This window comes from Monodelphis domestica, chromosome 3 (genome assembly GCF_027887165.1).
Source record: "Monodelphis domestica isolate mMonDom1 chromosome 3, mMonDom1.pri, whole genome shotgun sequence".
NCBI lineage: Eukaryota > Metazoa > Chordata > Mammalia > Didelphimorphia > Didelphidae > Monodelphis > Monodelphis domestica.
Window position 1 is genome coordinate 267,644,462 of NC_077229.1, and position 16,402 is coordinate 267,660,863.

The following is a 16,402-nucleotide window of genomic DNA, read 5'->3' on the forward strand; positions in this document are numbered from 1 at the left end:
ATTCTTGACTAGTCTCCCCTACAATCCTTATAATTGGGTGCTTGCCTTTATCCATGGCTGACTAAAGATTAGCACCTTTTTTGTGAAACTAATTTTTCCATAATTAAAATTTGTAATCTCATTTGTTTCCTTTTTAAAATACTAGTATAGCTTTTCCTTTTCTGGAGGCAGATAGGAAGCTATAGGTGCAGAAGGTTTCATACATCATATACATTTGCCATGAGAATAGACTTGGCTTTTTAAAAAGGCTTTTTAGTACTATCATGCTTTTAAAAATGTAATAATCAATTCCTTATGTGTTCTTTTTTTCCCCTTATATGTTCTTGATGAAGCCATCCTGTGTTATAGTTAAGAGGCATATAATGACTGGGACTTAGAATCCATTTTTTTTTACCTTGCATTTTTCTATAAAGTTCTCTGTCTTTTTAATAGAATAAAACCTCAGCTATCTGCAGATTTCAAAAAGCAAGTCTATCTACCAGTCAAGATGCATTTACTAGAGAGCTACTTTGTGCCAGGCACTATACTAGGCACTAAGGATACAAAGTCATAAATGAAGCAGCCCTCAAGGAACATTTACATTCCATTAGAGGGCTTACAGGTTATTATGGAAAATACATATACATAGACAAAATATATACAAAATATCTAGGGAATAAACAAAGTAATTTTGAGAGAGAGAGCACTTGCTGCTGGAAGTGAGATATGTGTGGAGTTAAGAAGGAATCCAGAAAGTTTGAAAGGCTTATGTACTCCAGAGATAAGAATTTATCTACTCCCTTAAAGCACCCAAAGTTGTTCTTTTTTTTTTTTACTTTGACCATTGTGAGTGTAAGTTAATGTTTCTAAAATGCATTATACTTTTCTTCCTTCTTAAACAGGGTATAAAAAGGATAATTTTACTTTTTCTTATGACCATCATTTTGAACTCTATTATACTGTGCTATGAATGAATAATGCACTCAAGACTAATTGAGGGTTGTAGAGCTTCTTGTGGCTGTACCAAATGGCCATTGATATCTGCCCTTTTGAGTTATTTTGATTTTTAGAGGGGTGTTTTTTGCCCATTTTCTCCCTTGTTGTCAGCTGTCATTTTATTGTTGCTATATAATATGCTTACTTAGGGTCAGAGGTAAGAGCAGGATGTGCAGAGGCCACAGCTTGGTAAAACCATCTGGGGAGACTGGCTAAACCAAGTGGAGGATAACCACAGGCCTCAAGGCTGTCAATGATTTAGGGGGCTGATTCCAGCATGTGAAGACTTCCCCTGGCAGAATGGGAAGATGAGAACAATTTGTCCCAACAGGCTATGAAGACACCTGTAACAGGTGCTGTGGAGCACCTTAAGACACCATGGTCATCCTTTGCCTCCTGGTCCATCACCAGCCATCCTTAACTTTTGTCTTGCCTCTGGACTTGGATGACTTGGGAAGAGAGAGAGAGAGGCTGATGACTTTATACAACTCTGCCGCCATTAAATCTATTTTATATTCAAGTCAAAAGACATCACCCTGTGATATCATTGGTTCTCTTCAAAAATGAAGGATGAACAGTAACTACCTAAGGCAGCCTGTCTTCTAATGGTCTCTTTCTGTTTTAGTGGGCTTAGAAATCCAGGAGTAAACGTTCAATAACTGTATTTAAAATCAATGATAATAAACCTCTGATTGAATTCCTAGGAGTATGAATGTGTTCTAGATAAGTGATGTTGCCAAATAGCTGAGATCCAGACATGTGAGATAAAGAATAAACACAATAAATAGGGACAAAAGTAAATCAGCATGTTCTGATCCCTCTTGCTTTGGTACTACCTTAGTCACTGAATAAGCAGGTACTTACTTCTCTTTGGTAAAAATAAGTTGCTGGGCCTTAAACAGTATTTCTTTTACAGCTTTAATGAAAGCTCCTTGGGTAACAGGCATCATACATTCAATTGATTTAGTTCCTTCTTGCTTAGGCAGTACAAAATCTAACAACTAAGCAAATAAGTGATTAGGATGCATAGGCTGTCACTGCTTCCATCTAAAGCGTATACAAATGGCCAATTAAGGATTTAGTCTGGCTTTGGCCATTGTTTTTTCCATTTTCTCACAGCACAGTGGAATGAAAGTATAGGTTCCCTCTGTGACTCAACCATGCTAACTGTGTCTGGTAACACTTCCTGGACAACAGTGTGCCAAAAAGTTAGCTATTTTAACATCTTTAAGCTCTAGCTGCAGCTTCCAAATGTTCACTGATGAGGGTTAGTGTGACCTGTGAAAGAATAAAATGAAGAATGGCCTCATTTGTTGAAGTTATTTTTAAAATTTTTATGTGGAATTAATGTATAACCGAGGAAACTAGTCATTGGCTTGATTATTCCTCATTTCAAGATTGCACATATCTCTACAATTGAAAAAGTGTGTATATATAAATATATAGTGTATATATATATATATATATATAAAGTGTAAAGTGTATATATACACACACACACACATATATATAAAGAGAAAGACATCATGCCTCCCTGACTCCATCCCATCTCACCCCTGCAAGCTTTTCTCCAATATTTAGCAAATGTCAAAAATGATTGTAAGTTTCTTGTACATATTCAACAGCAGCATCAGGAAGGAACCTTGCTTGCTTTTACTCTTCAGGAGTGATGAACCTCCTTTCCTCAGTCTGGTAACATATTTAATAATGTCCTCCTGCCCTTTCCCTGAGCACCCTTTTCCAATTTGCTTTCCATTGATGGCTTTTATTGCACAGTTAAACAAAATGCTTGCCTGTTATAAAGCACTCTAAAGTGGAAATTTTCAACCTCTTGGAAAATATTAGCTGTAGAAAGGTTTCCAATGCTTTTAATAAAATTGCACCTTTCTGGGATTAAATTACTTGACATATATATGTGTGTGTGTGTGTGTGTGTGTGTGTGTGTGTGTGTGTGTGTGTGTGTGTGTGTGTGTGTGTAATAACCAAAAGCCCCCATATGGGGGCTTTTGGTTATTTTATTTTATTTTAAATATACTAGCTTAACTTTTTTCATCTCCCAAACAAATTTGGACACAGCTGTCAGTATCTACAAATATTGCACATATATATCTCCTTTGAAATGTTATGTTCATTCTAGAGGAAATTATTCCCAAAACTATAACTAACCACTATTATGTCTCAGGATCCTGAAGTTTGGAGGATGCTTATAGTATTTCTACTTCACCTGCAGGTGTAAACAACTGATCTTAGAAACTAGTTAAGAACAATAAGTAAAATAGATAGTGCACAGAAGGCTCACTTTCTCCTTTCACCTCCCTCTTCACTTGCATGACTTCACCTGGCTTCTTCTCTTAGCTATGTATTCTTCTCTTAGCTATGTATGTCTTTTTCTCAATAGCTTATCCATATTCTCCCCCCACTCCCTGATGAATTTTCCTTAAATTTTTTATTTGAGTGGTCCCTTTTTGCTCTTTCTCAAGATATATATTTTATGGTCTTCACTCCTCAGGATTCCACTCCTGGGGCCCCTCCCCCATCGAGGTGATCAATTTCATATACTCTTCAGTCTGTCACCTTTTCTTTTAGTGCCAGCCTCTAGCACAGTTATGACTATTCCCTCTACATCAGCTAGTCATTCCTAGTTTTCCTGCACCTTTTTAAAGTTTCCTAGTTAGTTCCCTTATTTATTCCTACTTATTTTCTTTTCCCTTCCCTTCCTTTCCCTTCCCTCCCTCCCTTCCTTCCTTCCTTCCTTCCTTCCTTCCTTCCTTCCTTCCTTCCTTCCTTCCTTCCTTCCTTCCTTCCTTCCTTCCTTCCTTCCTTCCTTTTTTCTTTCTTCTTTCCTTCTTTTCTTTCTTTCTCTAGTCAAAACAGAAAGCTAAAGAGAATGAGGTCACAGATATGACCCCTATGTAGACCCACTCTGTTTTGTTCCATAAGAAGTTAATCTGTGACATTGATCACAAAGAGTCTTTAATTCAGCATGAATCTATCTCCTCTATTAGAAATATCATCTCCAAATAGAAATACATGGTTTATTTAATACATATTTATTTAAAAATGGAATGGTAGTAGATGAGTCAATCACCAGGACATAGAAACTGGGGTTCTTTCCTTATACATGATCAAAGATATCACCAATCCAGAATCACAAAAAAGTACTCATTTGATTGATTCTTCTAGAAAGTAGCAGTCTTTTTTATTTTATAGGAACCAAAGAGATTGTCATCAATGTTGATGATGATGGAGTCATTTCACTGAACTTTGAATGTGATCAGATGTCCCCAGACTCTAAATTCGTCTGGTCCAAGGATTATGTACCAGTTGAAGACTCTCCTCGACTACAAGTTGATACCAAAGGCAATAAGTAAGAAATATTTCATCAGCAACTGGTTTTCCCATTATTTCAGGAGCATCTATGAATTTATTTTCTATTGTGAAAATTGGCAGGAGGAGATGAAGCTAATATGATACAATACACTTTTCTTAGAATTGTCAAAGCTCATACCTCAGTATTTCAAAAATTTTATTGTTTCAATGGCCTAGATATATTCATTGCCAGTTGTAACAAGGGAATCACTTTAAAAGACTGATATATATTAATTTAAGGTCGCCAAGGAATCAGCTATGTAATTCCTAAATGAAAAACTCAAGTCAGCCGTCAGCCTTTTTTGGAGTTTAATTACAATAGGAGTAAGAAAGGAATTAGAGATAGAGAGAGAGAAAAAGGGAGAGAAGGGAATAGGGCTTAAATACCCCTTCTGTTTAGGCTGGGCCAAAAGGCCCAAGCCCTTAGATAGCTGGGGCAAAGAAAAGAGATCAGTCCCTATTACTCACGTGTCCAAAATGGAGAAAGTCTCAGAGGCCCCCACCTTCAGCTTCCTTCAGAGCAAGCCTTCTCAGAGCCCAGGAACCACACCAACCAAAACCTCAACCACCTCCCAGAGCCTTCAGGCCCCCTATCTTTAAGGAAACCCTCCAAGTTGCCTCCCCTCAGTCCTCACATCTACCAATCACTGTTCATCAATTTCCCTGTCAATGGAGGCTCTAGCTTAACCCAGGACCGCCCAGAGGTTTCTGGCTTTTGCACATGTCTGTTGAAGGTCATATTTTCAAATGATTAAATCTTTACTCCTTTGCTACAGCCCTTTCTAAATCCTGTTAACTTGAGTATGGTAGAGATTGGAATAATTAAATTTTGATCTAGGCTGCAGCCCTTACTCAATCCTATTAGGACTGAATAGGGTGGAGATTTATTCCAAGTATCTCCATTGTATCAATTCTAAAATCAATCAAGACTCAAAGAAATTCCTGTTCTATGCTTAAGCATAGGTCAAAGTCCTTTCCATTGTTCAGCAAAGGGTTTCTGTCCTAAAGTAATCTTAAGAAGGGAAGAGAAGGAACCTCCCATGCCAATGGGGTTCCCATTCCAATAGACTATCAGTAAGAAATTTTCCAAGTATGAAATATCCCAATGGTGAAATTTCCAACATTTATAAGTCTAAGGAAATTTGAGGTTTACACAGTGTAGACTATCATAGGCTGCAACTTAGTAAACTCTATCATAGTTGCTATGACTAAAAAAATTCACCACCTCATGGCCAGTTTTCTGGTGATGAACCTCTCAGAACTTAAGAGGAGGGCAGAGCTAAAAGCCAACATAAATATCGAAGGATGCTGATTATAATAGCTTACATATGTGTTGCACAGTACTTCCAGATATATAATTTCATTGGTGATGTCAAGAGAATTTTGACTAGTGTGGTTGAAAAAGCAGTGGCGTTGAGAAGCAAGAACCTTCAGTTCTAGTCCTGAGTGCCACTTAATAGCTGTAGCACTGTGAGTAAGTCAATTAATGCTTTTGAAACTCCATTATCTTATCTGTAATACTGTGCAGAATTATTGTGGAAAAGGTACTTGTAAACTGTAAAATGCTTTACAAATCGAAGCTATTATTAAATAATGGGTTTGGAGGACTCCCATTAGTGCTAAGGATGTTGAGCATAAGAAAGTTTGGTAGTTATATATTTCAGGAGACAGAAAGTGAATTGCTTACCAAGAATAGTTCCTAACAGACTGCAACAATAAAAAAAATCAATGGATTACCTATTATCCTACCAAGGAGAATGATTTTTAATAATTTGCTTCATATCTCCCAATACCTCTTAATGTGATCTTGCAAGTCACAAATTCCCTGGGCCTCATTTCTTAAGCTTTAGAATGAGTAGATAAAACAAGATAGTCACTAAGATCCTTTTCATGTATAAATTTCTATGATCTCCCATTTTGTTTTTTTAATATTTTTTGACATTCTTTGAAGCCATGAATATCATGTAATTTTAAAAAGAATATAATAAAATTAAAGTTCTTTTCCTCTTGTTCTCTCTATATATATATTTATGGATATATGTTTCTATGTGTATCCCATAATGCTTTGTTGGGAGGTTCCAAAACTATGAAATCTGATCAGCAATATTTTTCAATTATAAAATCAAAAATACTTGAAAAAATTCGGTATGTCTTCCAAAAAAGGTGATTTGACTGTAAATTCTTTTCCCTAAATGTGTGTACAAGCCCAATTCCATTTTACATTTATGGCTTTATATATATTTAGAAAATATGACATATCTAATCTTTCAAGATCTGCTTTTGTAATTTCCTTTTGCATTCAAATGTTTTATCTTCAAGGACTAAAACTACTTTTAAAGACCTTGGAATAGATGACTTGGGAATTTATTCTTGTGACGTCACAGACACTGATGGAATTGCTGCAAGCTATTTAATAGATGAAGAGGGTAAGTTTAAGTCTGTCTACCAATGACTGGCAAAATGATACTTTAGAAAAAGTGCTGGGTCTCTACCATAATCTACCATACTGTCCATGTGCGACCTTGTCAAATTATCTAATCTCTTGGGATCCTAGTTTCTTCATTTGCAAAATGACAAGGTAGAATTCAGGGGAATAATGGAGACAGCTCATACTACCTTAAGAAAGCTGGCTGTTAAATTTTTCAATATGATCATTTATACATACTCCAAAATTGACAGATACTATAGGGCTTGCTTTATTGTTTTGCTGATTATCTAGACTTAACATAATAAAGAATATAATGTTAATAATGCAGATCAAAATTAGAAGTGTATTGTGAATACATTTTTTTTTCATAGAACTAGATGTTAAACATTTATCAGCATAGACCTGGATTAAAGGATCTCTAAAGTTCCTTACAGGACTATATCCTACAATTTTTAATATTTATTTGCTATTTGTATATTATGTGAAAGATCAAATTGGACATTTCATGTAAAAAAGTTTTGGACTAGAAATCAAGAGACTTGGGTTCAATAATATCTGCTATTTATGACTGTGGACAAGCAATCTCTCTGAAGCCTAAGTTTTGCCATTTGTAAAATGAATATAATAGAACTTGCTCTGTGATAACATATATGAAATACTTCTTCACCCATATTAAGTACTAATGGTTGTCTTTTTTTTTTCTTCCTTTTCCCAGAGATGAAACGCTTACTTGCTCTCAGTCAAGAACACAAATTCCCAAGTGAGTATCAGAAAAATATTCCTGGACAGTGATCACTAAACTATGTAGTGAGCCAATAATATTGATGGCATTAATAGAAGTAGATGATTCAGGAGGAGGGAAGCTAGATGGTTCAGTGGATTGAGAGCCAGGCCTAGAGATGGGAAATTCTGGGTTCAAGTCTGGCCTCAGACACTTCTATCTGTGTGACCTTGGGCAAGTCACTTCACCCTCATTGCCTAGCCCTTACCATTTTTCTGGCTTGGAACAAATACACAGTTTTAAATCAAAGGTAGACAGGAAAGGGTTTAAAAAAACCAAAAAATTCAGGAACCATGATGGGACATATATTTTGGCAGTAACAGAATGTATCTTTCTAATGCACTTCCTAGTAAATTAAAAAACATCAGATGACATTCTAAGTTTTGTTTGTGATTAATAATTAGTTTTCCAAATATACTGAGGATATTGTAGTAAAAATTTCCTTGAGTCCACATAGCACCCAAGTCGCTCTTATTATGGAGATGTAAGATCTGGTTGATGGAATGAATTTTTTTTCTATTTAGATATTTTGATATCATGTCTCTGTCACTTTCTTCAGATATAATCATTCTTATTTCCCCATGGAGGGGCAGTCATGAGGTCATGGTTAAAGGGTAGTAATCAATAGATCAATAAGCATTTATTGAATATCTACCAAGGAGATAGGTGGAACAATGGATATACCACTGGGCTTGAAGGCAGGAAGAACTAGATTAAAATCTTGCCTATGATATAAACTAGTCATGTAATCCTGGAAAAGACATTTAGCTTCTTTCTGCTTCCGTTCCCTTAACTCTAAAATGAGGATAATAATTGCACCAACCTTCCAGGATGGTTGTGAGTATCAAATGAGCTAATAATTATAAAATACTGCTTACAGTGCCTGGTGCATAGTAGATGCTTAATATATACTTATTCCCTTCACTAGTTTACTAAGTAAATAAATTCAAGGAAGACTTGTCTTCACACCTCACCTGCAACACAAATTAGTTATGTGATTATGATCATGTTACTTAAGATGCCCCAGATCATTCTTCAAACTATAAGTTACAGATAGAGTTGCTAAGTTACATCAGAGGAGGAAGTTTCCATGCTGGGATTCCCCACACTGATGAAATCACAGACCAGAGCCAAAACGAATGTCTGTCTGCCAAAGTGAATTCTTTTTTAATAGTCTGACTGTGGTACTAAATTAAGCCCCAGGGAAGGAGTTTTATGGCTCCAGACCCTTGAACCAGAGGTCACTGCCAGTTTACGCAGAAGGAAAGTTAATTAAGATGAACCCTTCAAGAAAGGGGTAAAGAGAGCCTGTATAGTCAGTCCGTTGTTCATCTGGTCTAGAGATCCTAACTCCGTTAGGACTTTCTAGCACACTCTTCTAGTGACCTTCTTAACTGAAAGATGAGATGCTTCGGCTAAGTGGTAGGAGTACATGAACCTGTAAGGAGACTCTGAACATACGTTGACCTGAATCTTTCTTTTACCATTAACATTCATTAGCTGAGACAGTTAAAACCTGTGGAAAGCAAGCTCCTCTCCAGAACTTCGTTTTCAAACACTAAAATAAGATCTTGTCCTATGTTGTTGTAAAAATGCAATTCTCACCTAAATCAGCGCTTTCCTTCTGCTAAAAACATGGCTGCCTTTTTTTAAAGGCCAGCTCCTTTTTGTCTGCTCCACAAATGCCACCGAGATGACTATGGTGTGAATACATGAGTAAGACTTGGGAAATTCTGATTCAAATCCTCCCATTAACCACTAAAAAAAAAAAACCTTATTCTCTATTTTTTAAATAGGTAAAGGTTTTTTTTAAAAGTATTATTTATTGTTTTCCTTCTATTTGCTTCAAACGAAGCTCAAAGTATTGGGTCTGACTACTGAGCCTCTACCATGACTCCCTGTATAACTTTGGGTTAAGTCAACATCCCTTATAAGAATCTGACAAGAATTAGTCCAAGAGTGTTCATGAATTTTATAAAAGATACTGAGTAAATTTAAGCTAAAGAGTCCACGTCTTTACCCTTGTCCCAAAAAGGCTGTCAGAAAGCCCTATGGTTAGTCCCAACCCGTTCTTTCATTCCTAGGGGTCTAAAGCCATGTTCAAAGACTAAGAATGTATATGGATGCTTAACTTCCCATCTCACACTAAATCAAGTGAAGACCACAAAAAAGACCTTAAATTTGCTAATAATGAAGTATTGCAGTTTAGTTCTTTTCAGTCCAGTCATATATATATTCTTGACCCCATTTGGGGTTTTCTAGGCAACAATATTGGAGTGGTTTTTCATTTCCTTATCCAGCACATTTTATAGATGAGGAAATTGAAGCAAACTGGGTTAGACAACTTGCCCAAGGTCACACAAAATAAGCGTCTGAGGAGATATTTGAACTCAGGTTTTCCTGACTCGAGGTCCGACCTTCCATCTCCTGTGCCACCTAACTGCCCCCTACAATGAAGTGGAACCCTAGAAATAGTAACAGTCAATTTTCAATTATTTATGGAAACAAAGAGGGCAGCAACATCAGTCTGCCAAATGATCAGTCAATAAACACTGAATGCCTGAGTAGCAATGTCATTTACATTTGTCTATTGGTAATGGGGAAGAAAAAATGAGGATGTAACAGATGGTGAATCAGTCCTGAGTTAGGGATCTGTGAACATATCCAATGAACTTAGTAGCATGTAAAAAATCACAAGTACTAAAAAGAGAATTGATCAAGGAATAAGGAGTTTTGAGATCTCTTAATTTTTTTTTTTTGCAGGGGAGTGGGGGAAAAGGATGAGGCTTATGATTCTAGGAGAATAGACAATAAGATCAAGTGATTTTATTTTTTATTTTTACATTAAAAAAATTTTTAAACCCTTACCTACCATCTTAGAACTAATTCTGTATATTGGGTTTCAAAGCGAAAGAGCAGCAAGGACTAGGCAACAGGGGTTAAATGACTTGCCAGTTAGAAAGTATTTGAGACCAGCCACCTAGCTGCCCCCAACCTTATTTTTTGTGTTGTTGTTTTTTTAATTTATTTTTTTAACCCTTACCTTCCATCTTGGAATCAATACTGTGTATTGGTTCCAAGGCAGAAGAGTGGTAAGGGCTAGGCAATGGGGGTCAAGTGACTTGCCCAGGGTCACACAGCTGGGAAGTGTCTGAGGCCAGATTTGAACCTAGGACCTCTCATCTCTATCCCTGGTTCTCAATCCACCAGTTGTCCCCTTATGTGTTGTTTGGGGTAGGCACAGAAATGAACTTAAAGATTATTTAAGTCAGGGGGCCTGATATGATTTTTAATCATTAAATCTACAAAGAGTTAATATATATTTCTAAGATTATACACTGCAAAAAAGGTTTCTGTCTGTATTAGAATAAGTTTCCTCATTAGTAGTTCCCTATAAGAATAAAATCACAGGTCTGGCCCTCCAAAAAAATCTATAGCAGACAAACACCAATTCCTTAATCCAAATGAAGTTATTTGATAACTCTTGGAAGTAGTCTCTGTTAGATAATAGTTTTAAAAGCTTTTATTTTAGTTTTTAATATGAGAGTAACACTCTTTAATGATCTTAGAGCATGGAGATTAGATGAATAATTTTGTGTTTTGAAAGCATTTAGGCTCACTTGAGTAAATGATATACTCATTTCTCAATTTGTGTTCACTTCCTCTTGTAAATGCTGACATAACTGACTTATCTAACTTTAATTATAAAAAAACCCTTATCTTCTGTCTTAGAATCAATATTAAGTTTCAATTCTAAGGCAGAGGAGAGGTAAGGGCTAGGCAATTGGAGTTTAGTAACTTGCCCAGGGTCACACAGCTATGAAGTATCTGAGGTCCAATTTGAATCCAAGACCTCCCAACTCCATGCCTATCATTCTATCCACTCTGCTACCTAGCTGCCCCTGATAACTAAATTATTTTAAAGATTTGCTTAGTTTTTAAATGTCAGATAATCCACAGCTGATAGATGCTGGGTCTGGAGTCAAGAAAACCCAAGTTCAAATATTGCCTCAGACACTTATACTAGCTATGTGACCCTGGACAAACAACTAGGGAACTATCTGCCCCATTATCCTCATCTGTAAAATGAGGACAATAATAGCCCCTACCTCTTAGGGTGAGTGTAAGAATCAAATGAGATAATATTTGTAAAGCAGTTTGCAAGTCATAAAGTGCTACCTGATGCTATCTTTTCTCATGGAATATAATGAATTTTGGCATTCTATTATGCTATGATGACATTGTTCAATACATTTTTCATTGAAAAATTTTACGATCAATTCAGAAATCTCTAAATCAGTCTTTTGGGAATGCAGATATGTAGAAAAGCCTAGGAAAGAATTTTTTTTTTTCAATTTAGACTTGTACTTCCTTCCCAAGCTAAGAAAACTGAAGTGAAAGTATTTTGTCATTTACAAGAATCCTGCAGTCTAGAAAGTGGAACTGGTGGTTGGTGCCTCTGGTGAGAGCTTTGTGGGCATTGATGCTCTCCCATTGGCCAGTCACTAAACAGAAGTGGTCCTGGACCAAATTAGAATTGGAGGTGTTAAGAAAAATTAGACTGAGAGCAAGCCAGGAAAAGCAAACATTTAAGGCTAAAATAAGAAAAAATTATGCTCAACTGAGCAGAAGGGCAGGATGTGTCAATTTGTGTCAGTTTTCCAGAATGGTCTGTGCAGATAGAGAGAGAGGCAGGGCTGGTATTAGAGCCTGGAAGACCTGTATTCAAGTATTGCCTCTGATGGAAATCCCTTGTGTAAGTGGGGCAAGTCACTTAATCTTTTGGGACCCAGGCAAATATTCAAGACTAACTACAAATTTGAGTTGCCATTCTGCTTTGCTGGAGGGCATTTCTATAATGGGAGTTGCCCCCTGTGAGGAAATAGCACATCTGGACAGCACAAAAAAGATATAAAAATATATATGTCCTTATGGTTATCTGGATAGAGTCTATTATATGGATGGGTTATGATTATTACACCAATACCTTAAAAAAATTTCTGAGCATGTATATACACATATATATGCACACATATGTTTATGTATATATGTATACATGTATATGTATATATTTATACTTGCTATTATACATGCATGTATATAGCAAATAGGAATCATTTGAAAGAGAAAAAGAGAAGTATGACCTTTGTATGAGAAATAAAATGCAAAATTATTTTTTAAATTTAAATCAGTGTGAGCACAGTGGAAGGGATTTTGGTTTGGGAATTACAAGACCTGAATTCAAATCTGAATTCTGCCACTTGTAAGTGGTTGGGTAATCTTGGGCAAATCAGTTCCTCTATCTGGGCCTCAACTTGACTTGTCTGTAAAATGAAGGGGTTGGAGAAGATGATACTTGACAGCTATAAATCTAGAATCCATCCAATGATCCTATGAACCTATGCTAGATGTTGGTATTTCCCATCGATTTCTATTGTCTTCATAATGTTTGAACTTGGGCATCTAGAACAGAGAGGTTGTATATAATTCCCGGAGACTTACTTTTTTGTAGTCTTTGCCAGGAATATACTGTTATCTCATGACACTTGGAAAGAAGGTAAATTCTCCCAGCTGGGCTTATGATTCTAACAATTTTGCCACTATTGCTCAGCTGTTTTTACAACCTGGAACTACCCCAAGTGCCCTAAGCAAAGACAATAATAGAGAATAGAATAATTTTAAAATCACACAATCAGGATTTAGAGCAGGAAGGAACTATAGAAAGCAACTATTTCAACCCTGTAATATTAGAAGTAAGAAAGGTCAAAGGACATACTCAAGATCAATAGGTAGTAGTAGAGCTGGGGCTAGAATCCAAGTTTTCTGCCCTCCCCAACGCCAGTCTAAGGTTTTTATTTTATTTTTTTACTACTGCTTCAGTTTTTCCATGTTTCTAAAGAAATAAAAAAGCTCTAGCTAATTTCATTTTTACTTAATAATTTCCCCTTATTAGAGTCCATAAAAACTTGCTAATTCCCTACAATGTGGCAGACACTGTGCTGGAGCTACAAAGAATGATAAAAGGCAGCCCCTGCCCTTCAGGAACTCACTGTCTAAGGGGAGAGACCATATTCAAAGAACTCTTTACAAATGAGCTATAGACAGAATCAACTGGAGATAATCAACAGAGGGAAAGCAATAGTTTTAAGGGGGATCCACAAAGGCTTCCTGGGGTAGGTTAGATGTTGTCCAGGACTTGAAAAGAGTCAGGAAGGTCAAGAGATAGAAATGAGGAGAAAGAGCATTCCAGACATGGGGGATAGCCAGTGAACTCTTGGAACTGGGAGATGGAGTGTCTTGTGCAAGGAACAACTGGAAGAAAAACTATATGAATTCGATTTGTTTTGATCAATATTACTATTGTCTTTCCTCCCCCCCCCCCCCCCCCCCCGTAGCTGTCCCACTTAAATCTGAGTTGGCTGTAGAAATCATGGAGAAGGGGGAAGTTCGGTTCTGGATGCAGGCTGAAAAGCTCTCAGGCAATGCCAAGGTCAATTACATATTTAATGACAAGGAGATTTTTGAAGGGCCGGTACGTATCATTCTTTTTTAGTCTCATCTGATGTCAGTAGAGCAGAAAGTGATGGGGAAAGGTATTTCCAATTTACCCTCAATTAATTCTTATAAAATAATGGTTGGGATATTTCAAATTATGTACATGTGAAAAAGCTAGAAGAATACAACTTCGCCACTAAAAAGAAAAGACCAGTTTCTGGGAAAGACTTTTGGGAGCCTGAACCCCTACAAAGATTAAAATAAGTAGTTTTTAAATATTAAGCAGAAACTTATGAAAATTATGGGGGGAAAAACCTAGTTCCATTGTGAATGATCTAGTTATTCTTAGCAATACAGTGATCCAAGGCCATTCCAAAGTCTCATGATGAAAAATGCCATCTGCCTTTCAGGGAAAGAATGGCATCTGGATGCAGACCAAAACATACTATATTTCATTTTCTTTCTTCTTTTTTGTGTGCTTGAGGTCTCTTCCACGAAATTACTAATAAAGGAAAATGTTTTATATGATTGCACATGTAAAATCTATTTGAGATTGCTATCTCAGGGAGCAGTGCAGTGGGGAAGGGAGGGAGGGAAGGAGGTTGGAAAGGAAGGAGAGAATATGGAACTTGACATTTTGAAAAAATGATGTTAACAATTGTTTTTACATATAATTGGGGGGAAATAAAATATTTAAAAATAACAAAGTAGCTCCAGAGACTTTTGCACATCATAAGATGTCTTTTCATGACAATGGACTTGTGGCTTCCACATTTAAGTTTTCTTCACTTTTGGCTATTCTCATAGTGATAGTAGGTGTTGTCCTATAAGAACTATCATTCTGGTGACTCGTTATTATCCATACTGACTCCAGAGTGAACCTGGGAGATTGAGAAAGGACTGGGGATTCATATTTTGCTGCCCTTATCTTACCTCCACTATCCTTTTGGGCATTTAGGTTTACCATGACACGACCTAGTTTTAGAGATATAGAAAGAGTGAGAAAAGTTGGCCAGTTTCCATTATTGCCAACAACCTTTTCCAATTCAACTACCACCTTGGGGGGTTGAAGTATACGTGTGATGATGTCTCAAGCTTTGAGGACTTGGGACTAGCCAGGGACTAGATGTGACAATGAAATTTTTTTTTTTAAAAGAGAATAGAAGTGATGGAGAGGGGAAGAAGGGTGCAGCAAAGAAAACACATGTGACTTTGACTCTAAAACACATATTTCACAGGTTGGAGAAAGTTAGAAAATTACCATGCAGTACATGCATTTAGCATTTTATGTTAATTAGTTTTGTTTATTGTAAATTAGCTTTAAGACCATCTCAAATTTATGGATATGTTCATTTAAATGTGACCACACAAGGGAATATCATTAAGAATAATTTGTCACCTCATAATTTCCTTTTTAAAAGTTTCATAATATGATAAAGGCTCATTAAAAATAATGAAAATCTACTTTGGGGACCTCCATTTCTTGCCAGTGTGGGTGTTCTTTCTCTCTCGGTGCAGATAGTTATCTATCTGTACTTTCTTATCTTGTATGATTCTTATCCATGTTCTTTCATTAATCCTTCAGAAACAATCAATTGAGTCAATGTGCCAAAGGCCTTCCTCGGTTCTTTCTACAAACTACTTATTGCTTGGCTTTCACTCTTCAGATCAGAGCAATGGAGTTAGAATTCATGATGATTCCACCAGGAAATGGACTGGATTTTATCTTTATGCTATTTTTCATAAAAGGGTTTCCTAAGCAAATCAATAGTGTAAATATCTGACGCACTAATGAGTAAGAGAGCAAACTATTTTCAAGCACTATCACTGAGATAATTTTGCTAGCATGTCCTTCAATAACCTGATCAAGGTCCAGAAACTATTACACAAACAAACCCTGACACTATGTGCTATGAGCTAGATATATGCTAAGTGCAAATAATGTTTATCTATTATTGTCTGAGTACAGCTTGTTCCTTTCACAGCATATACTTGAAAGTAATAAAGTTGTATTCCGGACATTCCGATACTTTGTTAATTTACTGTGTTGTTTTTTTTTAATCCTTCCTTTTATCTTAGAATCAATAATGTATATTGGTTCCAAGGCAGAAGAGTAGTAAGGGCTAAGCAATGAAAGTTAAAGGACTTACCCAAAGTCATACAGTTAGGAGGTATCTGAGACCAGATCTGGACCCAGGAATTAGCTTTCAATCCACCAACCCACTAGCTGCATCTCCCTCCAATGTGGCCTTTCCTAACAAATTCATCTGAATTAGTGAAGGTTTTTTATATTCCCCATAATCTATTCCATTTTCTTAGATTCATGCTTAGAAGAATATTACCTGAAAAAAAGT

General features: G+C 36.4%; 1 protein-coding gene across 2 annotated transcripts in view; it reads left to right on the forward strand.

Moving 5' to 3' along the window:
- MYOM1 (myomesin 1) overlaps positions 1-16,402 on the forward strand; it is a 181,679-nt gene that overhangs the window by 140,122 nt on the left and 25,155 nt on the right. For both annotated transcript variants that reach the window (XM_056823747.1, XM_056823748.1), the window contains 4 exons: positions 4,186-4,342; positions 6,664-6,770; positions 7,488-7,532; positions 13,949-14,085. In XM_056823747.1, coding sequence (XP_056679725.1) covers positions 4,186-4,342; positions 6,664-6,770; positions 7,488-7,532; positions 13,949-14,085 — 446 coding nt within the window. The remainder of the gene's footprint in view (positions 1-4,185; positions 4,343-6,663; positions 6,771-7,487; positions 7,533-13,948; positions 14,086-16,402) is intronic.